Consider the following 26,803-nt stretch of genomic DNA (forward strand, 5'->3'; position numbering starts at 1 on the left):
TTTGGCAAGATTAGGAAGAGAAGTGAAATAAACTGTTTTGCACAGTATGTTGTTATTTGAGGTAAACCGCTTTAAATTATCTAGTTCCAGAATCTCAATATTCTTCCCACTTTTCTATCTAAATGCATTTCCAGTTCATCTTGAACATATCCTTAATATTTTCCCCAGTTATAAAAAATATGTATTTTAAGCTCATATCACAGACGTGGACTAAATTGATTGTACAGTTCTCTCAAGTTAATTAAACAGCAAACAAGCACAAGTCTATGTATCACCCTTGTATCAAAATAAAAAGTAAATTAACTGATATTGTCATTCTGTTATTGCATCATTTTTTACCTGGATTGATCATACCATCCATTTATTTCAAGCTAATATTTTTTAGTTTCCAAAAAGTAATCAGACATATCCAAAAAATACAACTATTACAAATGGGTTTTTTTTCTGATCTATGTGTTTTACAGTGAATGTTTTTAACATGTGCAAAACTTACTTAGACACAGCTGAATCACCCATTAGAAGCCCAAAAATGTGGAATAAATGAATTTGCTTCACTGCTTTAATCTTTTGGATCATTTCCAGAGTAAGTGCAAACTTCAATTTAGCTTACCACACAAAATCTATTGATTTATTTGGGAAGAAAAAATTCACACACACACACACACACACACACACGCACACACACGCACACACACGCGCACACACACACACACACACACACACAGTTGCTTGGGTCTATACAGTCCAAAGTAACAAATGAAAGAGTAGGTTTAAAGGAGTGTAGACTGGCTTTATGGAAGAAACATGATTTGGGCTACATTTGAAAGGAATAATTATGATTGATGTATTGAAGAAGCATTGGGGTCACTGTGTAGGTAGGGGTTCAGGGAAGTTCAGAGATTGAGGATAATAGATAATCATGTGTTGCTGTACCAAAAGTCTCTCTCTCTGGGGAACAGAAAAAGGGAAAACAATGTCATATAAGAAAACTGTGGCCAGATAATTGGGCACTACAAATTTGGTGAACAACTGTGGTATTTATTCTCAGGACAAAAATCAGGAATCCCCGAACACACTACTCCTTTTAAGACCTTTCCAATGACTTGATCTTAGAAGCAGTTAGAAAGGATGGAGAAACAGGGGTAGAGTTGATCTGTTTGATTTTACTACCTGGATATTGTTCCACAATTCACCTGCATTTCAATACACATATTAAAACTATGTTCTGAAAATACAAACACAACAGATTCACTAGGTACCATGTACTCCTTCTCATTTTCCAGAGGTCAGCTAAAAGTTTAAGGAACCCTAAGGACAGTCTCACCGTCACTGTCTAATAAGAGGGAAGTTGACTGAATGGGCCTGGATCAAGACAACAGGCGAAACCACGGCCCTCCCCCATCGCCTTGCCTCTCCCGCCATGCAGCTGTTGTGGTAGTCGTGGGGGCACAGACGATGGGGAAAGCACCGTCTCCCTTCCCTCAAGTCCTGACCGAAGGAAGGAACGCACGGTGGGGGCTTGGAGGGAAGAGGTAGATCCCAGCAGAGAAAGGGAGTGCTAAATGTGGGAGATCGGAGCTTAGAATGCAGCTGTCTGTTCTTTCCCTCAGTCTCTAAGCCACTGAAAGGGTGCCAACGCCCACTCATTTCTATTTGTCTCTAAGTTTTGCCAACCAACTTCGGTTGTGAATTGCCTTAATGAAAGCTCTTTCTTTTCCAACTTAAATGGTTTACCAGGGAAAAGATGAGGTTTAAAATGCTCCATAACCCCAACTTCCATTCATACCCTACCTCAACAGTCATCTGTCTTCCTCTTCATATACTGCCGCAAACATATCTATATTTCGTTCACTTAAAAGATTTAGACAATACCCATGGTCATTCTTCAGAAACAAGAACTTTTTATTTAGTTAAAAGGAACACAGGGACATTTGAAGACCAGATAGTTACAAGTCTCTTGAGAAGGAGCCACAAGCGTTGAAGAAACTAGAGAAGATAAGACAAGAGGAGCCACAGTTCACTCTCTCAGGCAAATCCTCAACACGAACACATGATCACTGATGCCCTCCAGCCCATGTTCACAGTAATTCAGTTTCTCTCCTTGGTGAAATATCCTTATGCTGTGCCTACCTCCACACTGATGGTGACCATGCACCTGGTCCCAACCGTGAGACCACTTTACCTGCTGATAGTGGCCGAACAGAGCTAGGGGAGAACCTTAGGCCTCCTCTGCAGCCATCTGCTTCCGGTGTTAATCCCCACCCCCAAACAACCATCTTTGTTTTGTGGGCAAGGGAGGGACTAAATTGATTCCAGAATCCTCAGAGAGCTACTTGTGGTTATATAGGCAACATGTGAAGACATATGATTTATATTGTGTATGCCGCTTTTGTTTTGTTCTAGACTGAGTGTAATATTGTTGATACAGCTATTAACAAAGTTATTATTACAAAATCTGTTGAATTTTAAACTAAAAATAACTGTAAGGCACATGTCTTGCACAATTGAAATTAGACAATTCTTGCCTCTAAGTAAAATATTTGAGTAAATTTACACCACGGTTAATGAAAAAGCTTCTTATTTCTGAAGAGATTTCCTAAACATTGTCTGACCCCAGAGCAGAGAAACTGAAAGAAGATGAACCATTTCTATAAAAGAAACTTCTTCTATGGTAATAGACCTACGTGTGTGTGGATTCAGTTGAAAACAGTGATACATTTCTTTAATCAAAACAACATGTATTGAAAAATGAAACACCATAAAAATAAATACTAGAACAGCCCATTTTTATCAAACACTTATGTAAAGGTAAAATACTTTTGCACACTGTAAATTTTAGTACAATTTACATTACATTAACTAGATTATAACTTATGAAAAGTGACAGAAACAAAAATAACTGCTTCTAACACATATACTTCTCTGATGTGTTGACAGCAATTTTATCAGCATGGTCCATTCCATTTACTTGAAGTTTGGGTGCATCCTTTAGCGAAATAAGCATGTCTCACTCCATTATTAGCACAGCGTATTTTGTAAATGAAATAATAGACATATAAAAACTATTTTAATATTTGCCTCAAGGGGGAGCTTACAGTTCATCTTGCAGATCCTTTGAGATTTCAAGCCATTCCAAGCTAATGTTCTGATGCCATTCCTGATGCAGATCCAGGATTAGAAAATCTTATTTTCTGTTCTGGAGCCAAGGCAGTGAATTATTATACTTCCATGCCACTTTCTTTTCTGGTGCTTTTTGAAATCCACAGTGTGGACTGGGTTGGGCTAGTTTTTGTTCTTCCTTTACTGAAAAACATAAGAAGAAGTAAGTTCAACGTCTGAGACTTTTTATTGAAATAGGCATGTTTTGGTCCAAATGGAGATATTTCAGACCCCTATTATAAAAGGGTCTTTCTTCTCTCACCAGCATATCTACAAAAAATTCTAGATTATTCCAGTATGTGAAGATGGTAAACAGGTCATGTGAAATGATAAAAAAAATTTAATTGATCTCTGTTTGACCCTTCTTAGTTTAGAATTCAGACACATTCAAACACACACACACAAATGTGTCTGACATAATACCAAAAAGTTTCATTATAATCACCCATAAATCTTCATTTTATTTGATCAGTGATTTTTGAAATTTTGCTTTTTGGATATTCTTCCATTCACATATGCTGTATTTGATGCTAAATCATCAAAATGGTGCTTTTGTCTTAAGTGTAAGGACCTTCCTAATCGCCCCCTCCCCTCGATTTTCCTGATCCCTGAAAGTTTGGTTTTCCTTCAATCTCTGCAACCAATGTAGTTCAAGGTAGATTCAGGCCTTGATGACTTAGTTCCTTGAGATCTGAGACTGAACTTCCCTCTTGTCAGATACAGAATCCAAGCCCACACTTCCAGCCCCCCGTATAGGGCTGGCTGTCTTCTCACTCTCTTTCCATAAAATGGCCACTTCTCAGGCTCCTGCGTAAATGCCTGTTCCTGAGTTTATCTCCACAAATCGTCCTCTACCAGGCTACTCATCAAGATCTAGATTCCTGGGTCTCATTTCCTGAGAATGAACCCTCACCTGGATCACTTAACCACTTCTAGTTCCTGGACCTTGAGTCCTGCACTTCCTGCCTCCCACAGACAGTCCCCTCATGGGGATCTGCCCCACACCCCACAGGTAGCCCATTCCATCTACTCTCAGTTCACCAGAAGTGGCAGAACTCCTTCCAAAACAGAAAAGAACTCTTCCTAACAAGCCTGAGCAATACAATTCTATAATATTACTTAACTGACTTCAATTTAACTGTGGATTTCTTACTAATAAAATGTTATGCCTAAATTATATGTTTTGGAGATTTGCTTCCAAAAAAGTAAGACCAACACATCTTTATCTACGAAGTCATCTAACATGAATGAAAAATAAATCAAGTAAAGTTTAACAAGAAATTTTTTCAAATGGTAGATAAAAGGCGGTTAAGTTATTAATGTAACTTAAATTTCTGTGTAGCATTAGTATTTCATTTAAGAGTTACTACCAGTTAAGGAAACAAGTTATTATTTTGAACATGACATGGAATGATATAAACCATTATGTGTACCAGATTGGAATTTAAACTTTCTGCAAGGCACTCAGATGATAATGGAGTTGAGTCTTTGGTGAAGTTTCTCCTTGCTTTCCTGGAAGAAAGGAAAAGGGGATGATCTAAGAACGAATGAATTAAGCACTACAGCTAATTCCGGCATCTGGGGGTACTCAATTTTGGTTTATTTTCTCACTCTGAGATTTTCAAACAAGTGAAAACTCCTCAGATCTTCAAAGGTATAAAAACCTGGAAGACTTTCATATGAATAGAATCTCCACAATAATACACTATTTGGAAGAAGAAAAACAAACTTTAGAGAAACCTCAGTTACTGGAACTTTAGCAATTTTTATTTTAGAAATGACAATGTCTGCATAATATTTTTTAAATTGTTTTTTCAAGATGATTTGTTATTTACAGCTCTTCCTTAACAGTTTGCTGGATTAAGGGGAGATTTATATCACATCCTCTCTCTACTTCTCTGGTTTTCAAAATGACTAATCATCTTTCCATCTATAGTCTCAGGAATTAAGGGAAGAAACGAGATATTTACTCTCATCTTTTTTCTGTACAAAATATTACAAATAACTTTTAACTGTGTTTCCCAGATATATTGGAAAACCCAGAGGACACAAAATGTAGTATTAATTCACCAGGCTTTACTTATCATTATTCAAAATGTCTTATTTAAACAACCTGTACATCACACTTCGTGTCCTTTAAACAATTTATGTGAACCATTTAGAGTTTACATCTATTTAAAGGTTTTTTTTTCCCCTGGGGCTTTTTTTACTTAGTGGATCTTTATGGTTTATTTCAGAAACAGATGAAGATGAACTCAAATCAAAAGAGAAATATGACTTCATTTGCAGGTCCTTCCCTGATGAAGTCACTCAGTTTTTGTTTAAAATACTAAGAAAGGTCCCTGTTTGGGAACCAAAAAATAAAATAAAATAAAATAAAATAAAATAAAATAAAATAAAATAAAATAAAATACTGACAAAGATGGCTGGTTTATTCTAGCAAATATGCTCTCATTTAAACCCAACATCTTTTCCTTTTTCTTTTAATACATATTCGTATTTCATATATTAATTTTTTAATTGATAAATTGACACACATGAAAAAATTTCACCTTTAACTCAAGGATATGGTTAAATAGATATAAAAGAATACCCCCAAGAATCTTGCTATTAAGATATATCATTTTGAAGGAAGCTGCCTACTAAAAGTGACCTATTTTTACTATTGTACTTTATTTCCTATACTCAGAGATCCTTTGGAAATAAACAACAACCTATGGCTTAAAATTTTGAAAAGGTATTACAGAGTGTACCCAAGAATCAAGTCTTGCAAACAACTTGGGGTCAGGATTGGAAGGTTTAGCATTAATGCTTATACGTAGTAAGAGATAGTAAGGTAGAGTTGCGTATGAGTCAGCTTACAAGGATTCAAATTTCAGATCCACCACACACTCTAGCTATGAGACCCAAGGCAAACTGGGTAACCCATCTAGGCCACCATCTTCTCAACTGAAAAATATAAACAAAAGAGTACCTACTTCGTATGATTTGTGAATATTACATGAGAAAATTCATGAATCCTATAATCAAGGCCTATCTTATTAGATTGTATATAGTGGATTTGTACGGACAGATATGATAATCAGAACTTTCTTAAGGCAAATTAAAAATATAATTGTATATTTTTTAAACGAGTTCTGGAAAACCTATATAAAACTTTTCAAGTTGTCTCTACATATCTGAATTACTTACCTTTTATGCAGCATCTGGAAACAGCAGGTTCCAAAAGCGACCAGTATCAATAAAAGCAGTGGGATTGTTGGTATAACAACATAAATTAGATTGGGAATTATGCCTAAAAAAGCAAAACAGTCTTAGTATAAAAAGATGGCTGAGGCAGAATTCTAACACTAAAATTGTATAAACATTTTCCAAAACTTTAAGGTCAAATAGAATTATTATAAATAAATGAATTCTGAGAAAGTTTCTTCCCCAAATATTGAATAATCTAATGAAATAATATATTTGTTTGATAAAAATTAAAAACAAAAACTTACTTCACTGGTTGCCATGCTCCAATTCAATGTCCATATTTCTAAAACTATTATTAAATCTGCAATTTAGATAGGGGCTAGTTTTCATGACATATTAATAATCTTAGCTATCTCACTTCATTAATCCTTCTCAGTTATTACTTTGAGAAACAAGCACTGATTATTAAAATAATTGTTGATTTATTGGTTATATAATTATCCTAGCCAATAAGGTCAATTCCATGATGATATGCAAGACTCTCTGGGATTAAATCAAAATATTAAATATTAGTAAATATTAACTAATGATACAGTCATAACCCAGAGATGCAAGATTCCAGAAGCATAAAGACTTGATCTTAATTAAATTCTAAAATGAATCATTTTTTAATCCTGTTCCATCACACTTGATAACGTTAGGTATTCTTGATAAAATAAAAAACTGCCACACTTAAGCCCCATACAGATTAAAATCACCTTATCAAACATTTTTTTCAAGGTCATAAGAGGGAAAATATTCCTCATGTAATTATTTACTAGCATTTTTAATTAGATTTAGATGTTCTGACTGGTTTTAAAATCAGGCACCTGAAAAGTAAAAAGCACTAAGGTTTAATATTATGTCCATATAAGAAAAGCAAATTGAAAACTATGCATTTCTCTAGGAAATCAGAAGCTGTCAGCATTACCAATCTAGACAATTCTAGTCAAAGTGGACCAGACTTAGATCAAACTATCCATTTAACTGCACATCCTGTCCTTTGTTAACAAAAGATATATTAACTGAAGTCTAGTGATGGGGTATTTGGGGGGTAACTTGCTATGCTTTCACCTAATTTTGAGCCCCCAATACATGACTTCAAGGATTTTAAGGATTCAAGGAAATACTTTCATTCCTTTTCCAAATACCATCATGATCCCTTATATATAATAGTCAAGAAGAAGAGAAAGTATTTCCTACTCTTCCATGGATTTTGGATCACCTGTGGAAAGACCCTGAGACTTTGGGTCTTTGGCTCAATCTTCACAAAGTAACTAGGATAAATCAAGATTTCTGCCTGGTGGTCACAGGACCATGCTAAAAGAGCACCCAACTAATGCTAAGAGCAGCTTCTGATTGGGATTTACAATTCCAATCAGGGAATGTGCAATTTGCACTGGGAGTCCATTGTTTTCTTTGGCAGAGGGTGCTGTGCTAGGGACAGCTGGGTTGAAGGATACAAATCAGGCTTTTTCTTTTATACCCACTCCCACATCAGCCACTCCTTAAACATTTACCAGCACACCACTGTTGGTAAGCCACCGAATGTGCCAATTTACATCATAATGCCTATGTGTTATCTGGAAGGTTCTAGGGAATCCAGGTTTCCAGGTGGATTACTTAGTTTATTACTAGATATGTCTACTTGAAGTGAAAAGTTAGGAAGGAAACAAAATAGATTCTTCTGTTCAAAAACTAGCTTAGCATTATTAGTTCAAAAGTAAATTTCCATAGGCCAAATTCAGTGCACCATATCATCGAGCAACATGAAAAGTTAGGGCCAGCATGAAGGAGAGTTTAAAATTACAGATTCTGCTCTTGATAGAGGGGTTAAAAACATGTGAATTCATTACCTGCTTCAGTAACAACCACATTTTGATGGGTGTCTCCTGGTTGATTTGTAAAATAAGTCTTTTCTACAGGAGAAGTTGGGTTAATCTCTGTAAATAATAGGTACAGGCATCATACATAATGATAAAAAAGAGAAATACAAATGTAGATGAAAATAAAACTTTATAATAAAACAATGTGAACACCAGAGTTTTGATTTCTGAATAATTTACAGATAAAAATTATATCTTGAATTTATATTTATATGAAATTTTTCAACTGTGAAGTCATCATTTAATTATCTTTGAATAAAGTATCCACTTGGTGAATCTATTTTTTATTTTTGTTTTTTTTCATTTGGTAAAACTTTACAACTCGGATCTCCTTGGTGAACCCTTGCAACCCCAAAACTGCATTTAGTAATCAGTGGCGTGTCTATACTGATGACAGCTTGGTACCAGCAATAATGACCAAACAGGTAGAAAGCAAGGCAAAGAGAAGCAGGAATTAGGATTATAACAATGTGAGACACTAAGTGCAATTCAAAGACAAGCATAGATGACTTCTTCATTAATATCAGTATAATATTTAGGTTTCTCCTTGCAGTAATAATCATCAGATGACTACACATGGATTGCATTTGGAATGGATGATTCAAGTAACAACGTTCTAAAGCCCGTTTCTGTCCTAGAAGAACAATGCCATACTTAAATGTGCTTTCCAGGAGTGTCTATTTCTTTAAAAAAAATAATAAAAAATTAAGGCTTGCAAGTCTTTTCTTTCCTTGGTTTTATGAGACAAGATCTCTTCAATGGTTATACAATTTAACAATGTCAAAATTTCTTACCATGATCTGGTATTGCTGTGCTGCCTATTTTTTCCCCTAGGGCACTATTTGGTAAATTAATAGTTCACTGAAAGTAAATTGAATCAATAAGAAAAAAACTTGTAACTTGTCTTCATTTTTTTCAAAAATATAATTCTCTGTTTATGTTTGTCAATTGATGGAAGAGAAAAAAACACATGCAGATTTTACATTAGTTTAGCATGCTAAATCATTTTTAATACTATGTTGGCTGCTCTAATATGGCCACATAGTCTTTCTTTATTGGAGCTTTATCATAGGCTGTCCTGTAATAATATTTATTATTCTTCTAAACATATTTCACCCTAACACTTCAATAGCCTCCTGTTGGTTTTAGATACAGTCCTGCCCTACACTCATTTTTCTACAGAACTCAGGCACTCTATGCTGCTTGCTGCACAAATATGACAGATATTATGCAATTTATCAACATAGAATTGGTTGTTTTAAAACAATAATCTTAATAATCTTTAAATTGATATAATTTCTGATTAACAACATTTTAGAAACTTAACCCATATACACTATTTTTAATGTCTAAGAACAAGAGCGCATAATGCAATTTTAATAAGTACAAAAATGAGATTCAGAAGTATCCCCATAAAAATGTCTTAGGATAACACTGATAGACACAAAGAATAGATAAGTGACTCACGGGGCAATAACCAAAAATGGAGAAGAGGGTGAGAAAACCAATTAGTGAGTTATTCAGTTTCTTCATAACTATGTTAATTGTTTACCACTTCAGATATCATTAGTCATATTATTAGATGGTATGTAGGGGGCAGAAAGAGGAGACTAAGTTCAAACCACACAGCACTTCTGGTAGTTGGAGAATAAAGTTCAAAATAATTGGTGTTCTAATTCATAAATTTTAATAAATCCCATGGCTTACTCCTCCAACCCCCTCACTACCAAAAACTAATTCTCAACTAAAAGAGCACTGACTAAATAAGCAAGAAATTTAATCAAACCAGCATCCTCCATAAATAAAACACTAAGCTCAAGGAAGGTTAACAGATAGAAAATAAATATTTAAATTAAAATAAAGAAATAAATATTTAGAATATTTAGAATATCAGAATAAAGAAAAAAATAAAATAAATATTTAAATTAAAATAAAGACTAAAAATTCTAACTACATTAATAAGATCATAAATGTAGCTATATATTTATAACTATAAAACTGTACATGTGCATCAAAAACAAAAAATACATAAAGGAATCTTATTCACAATGTATAGATTATTTGAAGATTTAGGCAAAATATAGAAGATAAAGAAAAAATAATTCTTTATCTTAAATGCTCTTCCATGAATAATATGAACCCAGATTACCTACACAAAACAAGTAAAGAAGATTCTGGGCTTGACAGTGTCCTGAATAATTTGGTAAGTAGGAATTCAAAATAAAAATAAAATAAACAAATGTATGAAGGGCCAAATAGTTTACCTAAAAGCACAAAGAAAGGAGAAAGAAATATTAAGAATACTCTATAACATACTTTGTTTCATTCAATAGTTTCAAGTACATAGTATCACCGATTGAAAATATCAGAGGATTTCAACTTTATATTTTTCCAAGAAAAAAAATAAAGACAAAGAACATAAGTGCCTAACAGATTTGGCTTTGCAAAGGCTTCTAAGAGGGTGATGATGGATTTAGGGCTTTAAAGAATAAACTCACCGGGGATACAGAAAGCTGGCTAATATACTGAAGAGCAGGATAAATATAAAAGAAGGGTAAATCTAATCCAAATAATCCCTTGTGCTTTAAGGTCTTACGAGAAAGGAATCATGTAATTTCAAGAGAATAATGGAAATAGCAGTACTTGATTATAATTGCCTTCCATGAACACATTATGAGGTCAAGTAGATAGCCCCTCAGAAGACTTAAAATGACATTTCCCAACACTGAGGAGGAGAAAAACATCAAAAAAAACTCTCAAAGCCTAAGTGTCCAGTTTGACTTTATTAGGTGATTAAAAAAATTAGTTTACATAATTTTGATTAGTCTCTACTTTTGGTCAAATATTAATTTAGTGGAACTGTCCTCTTCAAAGTGATTCAGATTTACTATGTCCACAGGAAACCCCACCAGTGTAGCTCAGGTCAATGCAATCTTCCCACGTTGCACATGGCAAGAAATTGGAGATTTCAAACAAAAGCTATCTAAGGGGGCAGATTCCAAAGAATGACAAAAAAGGAAGACCATGGCAAATGCCCCTACTTTTTTTCCACTGTGGCTCAGTGAGCTAGCATCAGTCTGACTTCCATTGAGGAGCACATGTGAAGCAGCAATGCCTACAAATGAGAAGCTAATGTTCCAGGAGGAAGTCGCTTTGTTCCCTTAAATGCATCGGATAATCATCCAACGATCTGTTGCTCACATGTGTAAATCTCTAGGTGCTTTGGTGACTTATACCTACTTCACACCCGTTACGCTAAATATTTAAAATATTTTAAAATAGATATTTATTCTTTGTAAAAATCTGTTTACAAAAACACAATTTGACCTTAACATTAGACATGTTATTTTCTCTTAAAGACACGTCTCCAGATGGGTTCTAGTTAACCCCTTCCGCTTAACTGATTGGGCAGTTTGCTCTATAACATAAAGTATATTTCAAGACACCGAGCACTATCACAAGCTGCAAATAAAGTCCAGGTTTCACAGCAGAGAAACACAGAGAAAAACAAAGAGCCATAGGCAGCGAAGCCTAAATAGAAATAGTGAAGATCAAAACTATTAGCAAATATGCACAAAATCTGCTATACCTATTTATGGTATTTCCTACCTGGTTCGTACTTGCAGATGTAATTGTGCTTCATGTTGCACCTGTCATCGTTCCACTGGTAAAGGTAGGGACCCCCAAGGCCTGGGTTGGCCGTTGGTTGATGATACATCACAACACACTTTTCACTTCCGCAGGAAGGTTCATCGGCATACCAGTTTCTGTAAACAGAGCAACAGGAACACCTCCAAGTGATTTCACCCATTCTATTCTTTTCGTTTTGCTTTTTGTTTCAAGGTTTTATTTAAATTCCAGTTAGTGAACATAGAGTGTAATACCAGTTTCAGGAGTAGAATTTAGTGATTCATCCCTACCATATAACACCCAGTGCTCATGACAACAAGTGCCCTCCTTATTCCCCATCACCCACTTGGCCTCTTCTATTCTGACATCCTCTACAGGTGAACAGAAATCTCCCTTCTCCGTTTTGAGCACCCCAGAGAACATCCAACTCTGCAGGATCCCTACTCACCGGTACTGGGAACCGCTTCCATCAGACCACTGGTAGAGATCTGGGCAAGCACCAGATGTTTGCCCCTCTCCGTTTCGCCAAAGCCCTATCCAGAAATCACCATCAGAAATCCCCGTTCCTGGTTTTGTCAGGTTTTGCAACATACTTTCTATTAGCTTCTGTTCTGCTTCATTCTCCAGGCTGAGAAGGGCTCCCCCCTCGCTCTCACAAGCCAGGCGTGCCTCCTGGAAGCTCACTCGGCTGGACAGTTCATGGAAGTAGGCCATTTTGTAGCAGGGATGCTTGAGGTCAGCGAAACACACCTTTTGGCCTGAAAAAAAGATGCTATGCATTGATTATCTGCACTATATTCATAACGCTACTATGAATTAAGATTAAAGAACCAATCAATACAGGATATACTCTCCCAAGACTGATTCTTCCATTGAATCATTTCCTAAGGTTTATTTTTTAAATTATTACTTTCAATTTATAAAAGCAAATTGATTCCCTAGTAAACTTGTAATACAAACTTTGAAACATCGTACTTCAAGAAAATTTTTGTTAAGGGAACTCATGATTCTTCTGGCTTAGATACAAACTAATTACCACAGCAAATGAAAGTAGCTAGAGAAATTTCAGGTATATAGAGCAAAGAGAGCTAAAAGGTCAAAATTATGAAAGAAAAATAATTCATAAAATAATTTAATTTTTAAAAACAAGTAAAGTGAAAAAAAGCAATGCATAGAGGGTATCATGAAAAAGATATAAGGTGGCAAATTTAAGGTGTAAATATTCACTTTTATTGTATATACATGAAAGCAAATACATTAAAATTGGAAGTTAATAAAGCCCAGAATGAAGGTAATTCTAGTAATAACTTGTTAATAAAATACGGCATTAGAAGTGACAGGATAGATTTCTAGAGTACTCTAGAGTAATCTTTGAAAAAATTCTCATTGCCAATTCTCTGAATATTTTCTGGTTTTATAGGACATGCTGTGTGTGAGCTCCAGTTGTTCAACCAATGACTTCTCTGTTTTTACACAGACATCTCAAATGAGTTATAAACTCCAAATAAGGGATGCCTAGGTAAAGGCTCAGTTGGTTAAGCATCTGCCTTCGGCTCAGGTCATGATCCCAGGGTCCTGGGATCAAGTCCCACATCAAGCTCCTTGCCCAGTGGGGAGTCTGCTTCTCCCTCTGCCTGCCACTCCCCCTGCTTGTGCTCTCTCTCTCTCTCTGACAAATAAATAAACTCCAAATAAAATTTCCCAAATTTGAACTTAAGATTTTATCTATTTGAGAGAGAGAGAGAGAGAATGGGAGAAAGTGAGTGCACATGAACTGCGGGGGGCAGGAGGGATGGGGGGGCAGAGGGGGAGGGGAAGGGAGGAGGAGAAAGAATCTCAAGCAGACTCCAAAACCTATGTGTGGGGGTCATGCTGGATCTCACAACCCTGAGATCACAACCCCAGCAGAAACAAGAGTTGGATGTTCAACCGACTGAGCCACCCAGGCACCCCTGAACTTAGAGAATCAAATACTTAAATAAACAAAAAAGAAATGCATTTTAAATGTGAAACAAACACATAAGATAATGAAAGGAGCTATTAAAATCTCATCAATTGCTAATTGTTGTCAATCTCTGATAACTTGGATAGAGATCAGGGTAAACTGAAATTTGGCCAAACTTGTCTTTCAAAGACAGTTAAATCATTAGCTAAAAACAAATTAGGTGACATATATGAGAACAAATAATTTTTCAGCTTTAGAGTCTCCATTTATGTATTAAATGAAGCCATATTAAATAGAATGACTTCTTCAAATTTAACCTAAAAAATGCCCTATAAACTAGTTGAAATTATTTCTTTTATGAGTCTGAAAGTGGTAACACTGCATTTCTTTTCAACTTTCCCTAAATTAGAAGCACCTGTGTGGTTCAGTCGGGTGAGCATCTGACTCTTGATTTACTTCCGCCCCCTTATACCACCAGACAAGTATGCCAAATCATAGAGACGAGCTCCAGAACGCCATCCTGTTTTGTTTTGTTTTTCATTAGTTTCTTTGGTTCACTTCTGATCTCTGCTGTCAACTTTAAAAACTGCCATGCATCCCTCTCTGTCACTGTTTCTTATTCCCAACCTGCTGCCCACAGCCTCTATTACTTTCTTCGCCTTTTTCCGATTTCAGTTTAGATTTGGCCTCAGAAAACAGACTACCAAGTATTTTATGTAAAATTAAGTCAAATTACTTCATGCTAAGAAATTAAGGCAGAGCTCTACTGCTTTCTTAAGATTTGTCTGCATGAACATTATTCTTGTTGGGACTGAAGGTTTTTTCAGCAGGTATTTAATTTTGTAGCTGATGGAGAAAATTTGTCAGTAGTGGAGGAAGGGGAGTGTTATTGTACTTAAACACTGGCTAAAAAATACAGCATTCAAGCTTTGTACTCTTAATTACAGTACATCACACTGAGTCAACATCAGTATCACATCCATTCTCCCCCAGAATCAGCAATTAATGACCTATGATGACACTCAGAGTCAGGAGGGCGCCAAAATCAGGAGGCCATTAACCTCACCACAGTGTTTGAGTGATAGGCATTCAATATCGTGGCTCAAGCTGAGAACAGTCATCTAATAAAATAGTTGCAGCCATGCAAGCAAGCCAGCAAGTTGTCCTCTCTGTCTCATTAACTGTGATCTGGACCCAGGAGCAACACACTGAATAATATGAACAAATTAACGGACTGCCCCAACTAATTGTTAATGAAAAATAAAACGTTAGTATGAATGACCACAGGAAAATGGAATTAAAGAGACTTCAAGAGGACAAATCAGTCTGAAATAAATCATCCTTGAGAGATAATCATGGAAGTCCCAGTGGCTGATTCTAATACAATTATTTATTTTAATTTCTCCTACTTTATTATTAGATTTTGTGATGACTTCATTGTTTAAAATGGTTGTTCCTGATAATATTCTAAAAATGCCATTAAGCCCAGTGAGTTCTGTGCCTGCATTTTTAAAGCAAGCTATTTCCATTTTCTTCTTCTACAGCCTTTACATATTTCTAAGTCTCAAAATATATCTCAACTGCATTCCCTTGAGTCTTCAACTTGCTCAATTTTTCACTCCAAGAACTCTCAGACTTGGATTTGACTCCAGCACTTCTGAAATATTAAACTTGTCCAACAAGATTGTTTTGCAAGATGTCAAAAGGGAGCCAAATTCTTTTAAAAATTAGCCAGAAACTTGAATGAGCAAAAATTATTTATGTACCAAGGCCAGCACTCATTCACAGGGTGCCTACATATGACTTAGATGTGAAAAGTCTCTGCTCATTCTCTTTGATGAGTTAAAAAATAAACACAACACAGATTTCTTTATGGTGAGGATACCGAATTGATGACAGGAATTAACTCATTTATAAAATTAAGATAGCATTTTGAATGAAATACTTAAGAGAACTTTAGTGTAATGTGGACATTCCTAACACCGCTATGTGAGTCTACAGAGAAATAATACTAATAAGAGAAAAACCTAAGGCAGGGATTCAATTTAAAGTAATTACTAATAGTGGGTGAGTCCTAGATACTAGCTAGCTGGCCGTGGCACTGTGACAGGCATTCCCCCTTGGCTGTGATGATGGAGTGGTCCAGGGTCATGGGTGAGGGGGTAGAGACCGGGGCGTCTGCAAAGCAGAGAGACTGTCAAAGAATCAGAATAGTGGCCAAATACCACCAGAACAGGTAGATATTCACTCCAAAGTATTTGCTGAATATCAGCTGTGTCCTCAGATTTTGACTGAAAAGTCACTAGCGGTTCAGATCTAGCAAGGCTGTTTTCCGAAAATTACAGATACGTGGCCCAGTTTTTATTACCATTCATATATAATCAGTTAAAGCTGACGCTGTGGATTTCTTGACATCCACTTCTGTTTCACTACCAGCTACCGCCTTATTGTGCAAACATGGTCCAAGCCGTAGCAAAATCAAGCAAAAGGAGCTGCTGAACGCTCACCACCATTTCAGCTGATCACATTTGGCCGAAATGGCAGGGGAACTCCAACAGCTGGGAAACAAATGTTGCCCTAATTCCCAGAAAAGTTCCATTAATACAGATCTGGAAGCCACTTTTCCCACTTCTGTAAAGGCTAATCTTCCTAGAGAACCATTATGATTACCTCTCTTCTCATTCTGTGAGATCACATGGGGAATTTCTTTTTCTCTGATCTTTAAATGTTTCATTCAGATAAAATCTTCCATTGACTATTTGGAACAATAGGAATTCAAATCTTCCACTACTACATCTACTTCATCTACTCTTCTACCAACCATAAAATATTTAGATGAATATTCAGATAACCATGTAACAGTGTTTATTACACTAAAGCAACCTTGGTACTAACAATTTATTAAATGTCACCTAGGACTTCCACCTCGGATTCTACACCTATTAAATTTATACACAGATGTATACAGAACTACATACGTACACATGCACTTTTATTTAGAGATAATTCTCAGTACTGCCTACTAAAATAAACATTCCTATCGGGGCGCCTGGGTGGCTCAGTCGCTAAGCATCTGCCTTCGGCTCAGGTCATGATCCCAGGGTCCTGGGATCGAGCCCCACATCGGGCTCCCTGCTCCGCGGGAAGCCTGCTTCTCCCTCTCCCACTCCCCCTGCTGTGTTCCCTCTCTCGCTGTGTCTCTCTCTGTCCAATAAATAAATAAAATCTTTAAAAAAAAAAAACATTCCTATCACTGTCACTGCTAAGATTCTGCTATTCTATTATTCCCATGAATAGATGGTTTTGTCTTTTGTCTTAGTCATGAAAATTTAGTCCTTTAGAGCTAAATATTGGCAGTAAATACTTTTGGCATTGATATAAAAGTGGGGCCAAACTCATAAAGTTATGGCAGTTTACTTTTTTCTTCCTGAATAGAAAGGATCTATGATTCAGTTTTATTTTGCTTATATTTATTAACTTTCTGACAGTTGAGTCCTCTGTTAGTAAAGTAATAAGATTTTCCTTATACCTTACACTATAATCATGTATTATCAATATTGAATATTGAATTTATATCATGATTTTCAAATAAAAGCACAGAAAATATTTTATGAATTTCTATGGTTCAATCATGATCTACTTTTAGTTACAAAAAGAAAAAAAAAAAGTTGTACAAAAGAGAATCTACATGATAAGTCTTCCCCAAACCTGACTGACTGAACTTTGGACATTTTACCAGAATCCCACAAAATAATTTGTTTCTCATAATTCTTTCTTACTCTCTCCCAAATCACATTGTTAAATAGGCTGATCCAACATTATATGCTATGACATGATCTCTGATAGCAATGCCAACACTTTTGAACTAAAAAGAAATGCTTTCGAGCAGTGTTCTCCTTACAGTGTTCAGTAGTCCACCAACTTCTTAAGAATGATTTTTAATAAAAAAAAAATTTTGTTATAATAAACTTTCATTTTTGTAGCAGAGATTTTATAGTGCAATTAAATGCATAATGCACTAGTATGAGTGTCCTGGAATCTATTTTCTTGCATTGATAAACAAACTCAAAACTGTAGTCCTGGGTCATTTTGTGGATGGTGGGGGCAGCTGGGAGTCCTACCTCTCCCCGCTGGGAAATACCACAAGCTTTAAGAAGGGAATGGAACTCATTTTTTTAAATTTGCATATTTAAAATTGGGATCTAAATAACAAATGGTAAACCAAGTGACTGTGTGACTCAAAAGTTAAAGCATTCAATCAAAAAGAACTGGCTTTGAATCCCAGAGCTATAATGAACTGTGGGTACGCTTGGGAACATTACTTAAACTTTCCTGGTTTTCTCAGCTAAAAAAGAGCTTTCTCACCTAAAAAGGAGTTTTAAAGAAGTACTGATAAGAATAATAGCCAGACATCTATGAATAGTTTAGCATGGAGATTCTCACTGCTAACACAATCCACACCTTTGGGTAAATTGGGAAAAGATGTTCTCTCCTGGTGATATAGGCTATTCAGCTAGAAAAAGTTGTGTTTCCTCTATGACCCAGTCTGCACAAATCTGTTCAAACCCCTTCACCCTCCAACAGCCCTGTGCTGTAGGTCACATCATGTAGCTCCCATCCTATTTTAAAAAGTTAGATAGTTTGCCAGATTCACACAGCTCATAAATCAGGGTTTAGAAGCAGGCAGTCTCTCTGGCCCCACAGTCCATGCCTTTACCCAGATGTCTAGGCTGCCTCCATAGACAAATGTAGTATTTTTTCTAAAGCGAAATATTTCATGAAATAAAGAGATTGATGAATATATACATTATTCATGTTTTCTAGCTTATAATTATTAGCATTGATCTGTTATTGATTAACACTGCTGATATGTGCAAGGGCTTGTGTATTGAGAGTTTGTTTTTCTAAGCAGATTATGGATTTTCTATTACTGAACATTTAGACACAGGATTAATATTGCAACATCTATCTCAGATTCTCAAACCATATCTAGCCTTAAGTATTTTTTTCATCTAGCCCTTTCATTTTCTAAATAAAGCAAAGCCCAAATGAATTTTTCCCAATTACCAGGAGTGCAACTGGAGTCAAGTTGTCAGGCCTGTTATATTACCAGTAATGTTACAAGAGTGAAAGAAACAATCTCGCCTGCCAATTGTGTACAACGATCCACCTGTGTGCCAAGTGCCCAGCACAGAAATCTGTTATAAAAAGTAAAAATTGTTAGTGAGAACATCAGCTGGATTTCCACTCTGGACTCCTTAATACAATACCACCTCTTTTTTAACATTAATGTAATAGATATTGCCAGCCTCAGGAAAAAGAGTTCTAAAAACAAAACTATAAAATGATGAAAAATAGCAGTTAAGGAGTAATGGCTATGATAGATGTGTAATTTATTAAATGACTAGTAATAAGATTAATTTGTTCCTTTCCTGCCCAAGAGATACTTAAGGTAATTGCATCTTTGAAAATCGCACTGTCATCACTTTATGCTTTTGATGATGTCATGGAATAGTACCACAGGATGGGATATGCTCAGCAGATTTTTTTCTATCTCCCTTGCTATTACAATAACCTATAGACTACTGGTCACCACACATGGATTTGCATAATTCTGTGGCATCTGTACAAACAAAAGAGATGTGTCTAAATCTCCCAGTCTCCTAAATAAAATGCAGGCCAATTTGAATGAGTTCAAATTAATACATATTAAAGATTTCTGCAGAAATTTGGAGGGACCATGAAATACACTTAATGCCCTTTTGCTGCGTAACAGGTTGTGAATCACTGCTGTGTACACTAAAAAGAAAAAGCAAGACTAAAAAGCATAACACACACACGTTACTTCAAAACACTTCAAACGTTCGAAAATACCCACATGCTCTTCAGACCTTAGAAACCTGAATTTTGAACACTCTTTTTTTTTATGATTTCTTTCTTTATTTAAGAGAGGGAATGGGGGGCGGGGAGAGCAGAGGGAGAGAATCTCAAGCAGGCTCCATGCCCAGCATGCAGTCTGGTGTGGGGTTTGATCCCATGACCCTGAGAAACCTGAGCTGAAACCAAGTTGGAGGCCTAACCAACTGAGCCACCCAGGCACCCCTGAACACTTCTTTTTCATATATATCCATGTCCGCATAAGTAAAATCCTCTTATTTTTGTCCTAAAGATGTCATTATCTACCAGTCAAGTCACAGAATTAAATGATTGTACTCCCCACAAATATTCTCTACATATCTGTGTTCAGCAACAAATCGGTACAAATCTAAAATCCTAAAAGTACTTCCCAACTTTGACTCATAAATTCATTAAGTACTCTTTCATTAAATACTCTAATTCATTAAATTACTCTCATGGTTATATATTTTATTACATATTCATGCATCAAGATAAGCATGACCACTAACCTATAAAAATACTTTCCTATTACTGCTAGATGCTATTCACTCTTATGGGGCAGATTATGATGCTGAAGTTTGAAAGTTTATTTCTTGTTAAAATATTTTTATTTCATTTATAAATAATGTTATCAGCTTTTAAAACAGTGAGGTATTTAAAAGTATTGGAAAGTATCTTATTGAATATTTTAAAATACTAAAATGAAGAAAATTTCTATAAAGGATTATTTTGTGAGTTCCTGTCTATTTTCTGGGGAAAGTAATTATTCTGGTACACTACATAGAAATTACAAATAGCTGTACTGATATTTAACAAAAACAGAAAATGCATTCCATATGTTATAAGTATGTTCCTAATAACAGCCCCAAAGAGCTTGTTTCATTTGACAGACACTCGAGTAGAGTTTTGGTCCCCAGTGGCAGGTAAAAGTTGATGCACCACTCAGAACTTAACACTGGATCAGGCAGACATTAAACTACTACTTCCAACATGTCATGTTTTAGACTGTCTGTACTCATACTATTGTGGCTAAAATATATTTTTTTAAATCGTCTTCAAAGGATAAAGTCACAAACTTATAATGGTCCAATTTTAATGTGAATTTTTATGGCCAAAGGCAATTAAATTATTCATAAGAAAAACATAACTAAGTAATTGTTTTGATATCAAGTAAACATCATCATTTATGCTAAATCAAATAGATCATGTTCAATTAATTAGAAATTTTCCAGATGTCACCTACAAGATGCCTATAAATACTTCACAGGAAAACACAACAAAAGGTTTGCAACAATTTATGCAATAACGGAACACAAAATAAACTTTTCATCAACAATATTTTAAGTTCTGTTTTTACTTTATATATTTTTTCTTCTCCCTTGCAAAGTTTATGGCATACAAACAAGAATATACCAAAAGGATACTATTTAAGGCAATGAAATGTTTTTATGTGTTTAAAACACACCATATGCTAAAAGCCTGATCTCTGCTGCTCATTCATTTGTAAGAGTAATTCTCATAGACACATAGGCAGTCAAATATGCAATTTACACATTCAAATCTATATAGTGAACTTTTTCTTCAAAGCTAAATTAGGGGGAAAGAGATCTAATGTATGGCTCCTGTAACATCCTTACTTGGTACTGTAAAGTTTTCATTTTATCAATATAAAGAGCCTGATTTTCTCTCCCTGCCTCCCAAATGTAAGCAGCATGCATGTCCAAATAACAGTTCACAGTGTATTTGATTCCAGTATCTCCAGAGGACCAAAAAAGTCAGCAGTGAGTGATTGATAACTAGACACTGAAGAATTATATTCTTAAGATGTAGAAGATCACATATTGCTGAGGGGGAGATCAGCAACAATTAAGCTTAATATGCCAGTTTCTAAAGGTCTGGCTTCACTACAGATTAAGTTGATGTCATCTGTCATCTATCCCTACCTTTAGTGACACCTGTTATACAGATGAACAGAATGTGAAAAGGATTTTGTGCTTTTTACGTTAAAAAAAGCCCACACTTAAAACACATTCCCACATACATTCAACAAATATTTATTGCAACACTTTAATTAGCATTGCAAGAAATTACAATAGGGATAGTTATGTTCAATTTTCATGTAAGGCACTATTCATTCATCCTAAGTTTTTGAGAATCTTCCTGTTGTTGTTTTTTTTTAAGAGACCGTCCCAAAAAGTAAGGAGGGTGAATGCGATATAAATTGCTCAACAATAGAACAGTGAAAGTCGAAGAAAAAGAAAAATCAGAGCGAATGCTTGGAAGCTTGCCAATTCCGATCCATTTCCCTTGCACTGACTCGACCCACCTAATTGGGCACCTACTGTGTGCACGAACCTGTTTTCATTACCATGTACACCCCAGCCCAACTCGACCGGTCTTCCTTTTCTGAAAAGTCCCCAACTTGGAATAAGGTGTGCAAAGGAAAGGTGTCTACACACAATGACCAGTAAGTCCCCTCTTCTTTTGTCAGCACTCCCTGAGAACAAAGGCTGCATACATGCCCAGGAGACTGTGAGCGAGCCACAGCGAGCAGGTCTAGCCTCGGAAACCATCCAAGTGAACACAGTGCGGGGACTGAAGTCAAGCCAGGCCAACAGGGGGTGGCATTTCTGCGGTTCTTATGGCTTTGGGCTTCCTCTGCCCACTCCATGGTACCCCACCCCTTTTGCAGGTGCCAAGCCCTGCCCTGTGGCCAACTCTTACAAAGAAAGTGAAAATTACTCTTGGAAAACGCTGTAACAGAGCTCGCTTCGCAGCTACTGAACCAGGCACTTCCAAAAAATTTAAACTTTTCTCTGCGCTTGTTTTTGGGGGGCAGGGAAGAAAGCAAACCGCCATCTATTCCCCTTCCCCGCCATGCCCCCGGCTCCTCCCGGCCCCCTACCCCGCACAGGTTTCCCACCTCCGGGAGAGCCTTGACCCCAGAACAGGCGGCCCCGCACCGCCCTCGTCCGCGCACCCCGCGGTGCCCTCTCCTGGCTCGTCCGCTCGGCGGGCAGCCCCCTGACTCACCGCTGACCACCCGGCGGCAGAAAACTCCGTGGCCGCAGAGCAGCGCGGCGCCCAGCAGCAGTGAGACCACGCGGCTCATCGCGGCGCGGCCACAGCAGCAGGTGTGCGTGGAGAAAAGAAGACCTCTGCCCGCCGCGCAGCCGGAGCTCTAACCTCTGAGCCTCCCTGCCTCCCCGCAGGACCCTACTCCCGCCCGAGCCCAGCTGGCCGGCCCCCTGCACTCATCGTCGTCGGCCGGGCCTGGAGCGGGGCGCGCCCTTGCAGCGCGCGGGTGTGCTGGGCTAGAGCGCACAACCCGGCTGGTGCGCGTTGAAGGAGAGGAAACAGAAGTTAGAGGGTCCCGTGTCTGCCCGGGGGGTGAAGCAGGAGCCCCGGGTTGGACCCCACCCGACCCCTTTGCTCCTCTCCCGGGCCTCTGGCTAGCGAGGGGCTGAGCCCGTGTGCCTAGTCCCGGCTCTCACGGCGGTGGCAGCAACAACAGCAGCTCTGTGCTGGAGGCGCGCTCTTATATACCGCATCCCGAGGTTCCGGCCCCTCGCTGGCGATAATTTTTAACTACTTCATCTCTCCCGCTATGCGGAGCATCCCGGCCCCTCCCCTGAAAACTGGAACCGCTTTGAAAAGAGTGCAGTCAGCAGCCCCACCTCCTCCCCTCCGCTTCTCCTGGCCCCTTCTCCTTTCGCTAACAGACCTGATACTCACTTGTGTAAAATGTGACAGCTTTGCTATTAAACTCTGGCAAAAGTTAGATCCATTTGGTTTTCTCAAAGATTAATGTCCACGGGGATGCCAAGTTGTGGGGCCTTTCTCTTTTTGTGCTAAATTGCTTGATCATATGTATTGCTAGATGCAGGGCACTAGCCACTATTCAAGATGGATTGGCGAAGTGGGAGCCAAAATCTGCTCAGTGAATTATATGATGTGGCAGGTTTTTCCCCACCTCGGTTCTGCAAATAGATTACTTCCAAGCAGGTTGTTTGACTAAATTGCCACAGGAGCAAATTGAAGAGAATATTTGAAGCACGGTTTTCCCAACTGATTTCAATCTCAGAATGCAGCTCCGGAGAAAACCATCACTACAAATATTCTGAATACTTGGGAATTTCCTGGATGTAAATGTATGTATGTCTTTGCAATCATCTATGTGTGATCTATAGTTTCTATTAGAAATAAAGCATCCTAAAACCTACAAAGACAATTTTCCATAACTTGACTTGGTTTTTATTGTATCAGTCCCTCCAAAGGTGTTAGAGTTTAATCTGGAGTATTGGAAAGAAATTCATAAGAGTTTCATCTGGTCCCTGATAGGAACCCTGAGGACATACTTATAATGAGTTTCAATAGAATTGGTATTTTCCCATTGTGATGCCTTAAATGCACCAGGATTTGTTAAATAAAATCCTTTGATTTTAATGAGCGGTACAGTTTCCTATAACACCTCCCTGTCTTTGGTTTTTACAAGCCACAAGTATACTCTGAACATTTATTGGACTGTTTTCTTGGAAAAAAAAAGAAGGTAAATCCTGCTACAGGAAGAACAAGTCTTGCAGAATAAGAATTCCAGCACTTAGAAAGACCTGAAGGATTATGAAGTCCAGCCTACTTAGGGAAGTAGAATTCCACAATAACTATAATGATGTCTACCACTTTATTTTTCCTTCTATTACCATTAAATTACTAATTTATTGCAGGGCCAGGGGCAGTTAATCTCATAGAGGGTCTGTACCTGTGAGATTCACCACTAGCTATGTGTCCTAAAGAAACAGTCACTGCTGGGCTTTTGAATGGAAGGGGAAAATATAAATCCTCAAAACAATGAAGGTATCTATAGCTCAGCCCTGAAAACCATGTCCAAGTCACTGGGTGTGGCTGTGGTCAGAGTGTTACTCCAGGGGTTCACAGTCCAGTGTGGAGAAAGAAATGTAATAGTGACTACACGTATAAATGTTATAGTGGAAGTCAGCATGCAGTGTCATGGTTAGCATAGAGGAATGAGGAATTACATATTTTTGTAGGAATTCTCTAGCCTTTGTCCAGGTTGAGGATGATGATCCTCAATGGCTGATTACCTGAGTGCTCCAAATGTCTGCAGAATCCAGATTCTTAGTGGGAGTTCCTTTCTCTTTCCGTGCCATCCTCTTCCCAGACATACATGGGCCCGTAGCTGTCATGAAAAGTTCCATCTTTGGGAAGGAATACCAGTGGATTACAATTGAAGCACTGGGTGTAATTTCCTGCTTATTAGTACACCCCAATATCCCAAATGGCTCAGATACCTAAAAAGCCAGCCAATCCTTGAAGCCACTATTGGCAAAGGGGAGCTCATTAATTTTTTTAAGAAATGACTTTGTTTTTCCCTGCGAGTATGTATAAGGTATCATAAAAGACAAGTGACTCTCTTATAGAAAACATATTTCCGTTCCAGAGATTTAAGAACTGCTTTCAAATCAATCAGGAGATAAGAGTTCCCTCAAGGGCAACCAAGAGAACTGAGGGTTATATGAGGAATGTTTGCACATGTATAGAGTTTGGCCTCCAGATTCCCCCAAAACAAGGTGGGATAAGACCACATGACTGGCAATCAGGAGAGAGGGCTGTTGCAAGTTAAGATTCTCTGCCCAACTAAAAAAAAAAAAATCAAACAAGAACTTCAAACTGATTAAGCTAAAAAGCTCAACACTGACTCAACAACCTAAAATGTAGCTCTTCTCTACCCAAAATAGAAAGGTAATCTCAGTAAGAGTGGTCCCAAAGAAATCTCAGGCATGATTCAACCACTGAGTCTCCAGAGGCTCTGAAATATCAATTAAGCAACAATATTTGGAATCCAAAGTTTTGAAAAGTGACATCAGGCCCCTTAATAGTGCACTATGGAATCTGTCTGTCCCAAATATACAACTTACTCCTTCACTGTCTCTATTCCCTTGCAAATGTCTGCAGTCCCCTGTAAGCACCTGTTTCTTATGTCCATTAATAAGCCTCAAGGACAGACAGTCTGAATTCCAGGCACCGATGTGCATTCAGCGGCTTCTCACTGGGTCAGCTCTATACAGTGGCTTTAGCCTCAGGCACAGCGGGGTTCATTCATATGAGTTCCTGAGCAAAAAGTGACAAATAGGGTTGTCTTAGTGCAGGCTCCTATAATAAAGTATCATAGACCAGGTGACTTACCAACAACAGCACTTTATATCTTAACAGTTCTTGAGGCTGGAAATCAGAGATCGGGGTACCAGCACGGGAGGATTCCAGGGAGGGCCCTCTTCTGGGTTGCAAACTGCCAACTTCTGGTTAGATACTTACATGATGAAAAGGGAAATACAGAGCTCTCTGGGGGCATGGTCCCATTCATGAGGGCTCCACCCTCATGACCTAATTGCCTCCCAAAGACCCCACCTCCCAATACCATCACACATTGGGGGCTAGGATTTCAACATATGAATTGAGGAGGGACACAAACATTCAGTCCATTGCAATGGTCTACAAAGGAGATTTGTTACAATGTTTAAAATTATTATAATTAATATATTTGAAATATTTTTGAAATCCAATATTAACTAATTTATTCATTCTATTACACTTTATTTAATGATGGTTAATAAGGCTCTTGCACACTATCAACAATATTGCCAGGCTGTCATAAAACAAATATTTGGAAGTGAAATAATAAGATTCTTATAATATAACCATTTTAGCAGTAAGCAAAAACAGTTTCTTTTTTCTAAATTAAGTTAGTTGTCATTTCCAGGAAGAGAGCATTGAATCCAAAGCTTATCCTCCCTATTCTTCAGAAATGACACTTTGACATCTGTGCACGTATGTAACTGGCTCAAATGCAAGAATGAGCAGTTGGACAAATTCCCCCCGTGATTTATTTTTTATTTTCAAAACATGTCTGCGCTGTAGAATGCATGACCCACCTCAGTAAAGAGCCAGTTCGACTTTTCTTTATAATTCCAATAGAAGTCTTTAGCCTTGACAGGATTATCTAAGAAAGAGTCAATGTTCATAATGCTGTTAGAAA

The 26,803-nt window shown here is 37.4% G+C and overlaps 1 protein-coding gene across 3 annotated transcripts; it reads right to left on the minus strand.

The window, feature by feature from the left end:
• Positions 1–1,885: 1,885 nt before the first annotated feature.
• CHODL (chondrolectin) lies at positions 1,886–26,803 on the minus strand. 3 transcript variants are annotated; one of them, XM_032406283.1, is made up of 8 exons: positions 26,700–26,803; positions 25,737–25,878; positions 24,852–24,965; positions 12,355–12,664; positions 11,886–12,043; positions 8,247–8,333; positions 6,352–6,454; positions 1,886–3,303 (listed from the first exon to the last, which is right to left on the minus strand). In XM_032406283.1, exons 4-8 carry the CDS (start codon positions 12,618–12,620, stop codon positions 3,219–3,221), a joined length of 699 nt encoding a protein of 232 aa, XP_032262174.1. In that variant the 5' UTR covers positions 12,621–12,664; positions 24,852–24,965; positions 25,737–25,878; positions 26,700–26,803; the 3' UTR covers positions 1,886–3,218. The 3 variants fall into 3 exon arrangements, with proteins under 3 accessions (XP_032262174.1, XP_032262171.1, XP_032262173.1); XM_032406282.1 differs by lacking the exons at positions 24,852–24,965; positions 25,737–25,878; positions 26,700–26,803 and adding exons at positions 4,593–4,671; positions 22,783–23,245 and having other exon boundaries at positions 3,226–3,303; XM_032406280.1 differs by lacking the exons at positions 24,852–24,965; positions 25,737–25,878; positions 26,700–26,803 and adding an exon at positions 22,783–23,245.

This window comes from Phoca vitulina, unplaced genomic scaffold (genome assembly GCF_004348235.1).
Source record: "Phoca vitulina isolate PV1807 unplaced genomic scaffold, GSC_HSeal_1.0 scaffold8, whole genome shotgun sequence".
In the NCBI taxonomy this organism is placed as follows: domain Eukaryota; kingdom Metazoa; phylum Chordata; class Mammalia; order Carnivora; family Phocidae; genus Phoca; species Phoca vitulina.

What these genes read in the sequence shown, in the direction of transcription:
- CHODL (XM_032406280.1), bottom strand. Translation starts at nt 22,861, where the DNA reads ATGAGCCGCGTGGTCTCACTGCTGCTGGGCGCCGCGCTGCTCTGCGGC. An exon ending in CTGCCGCCGGGTGGTCAGCG is followed by an intron (nt 12,665 to 22,782) that starts GTGAGTCAGGGG and finishes TCTTTTTTTCAG; the next exon opens with GCCAAAAGGTGTGTTTCGCT. An exon ending in CATCTGCAAGTACGAACCAG is followed by an intron (nt 8,334 to 11,885) that starts GTAGGAAATACC and finishes TATTATTTACAG; the next exon opens with AGATTAACCCAACTTCTCCT.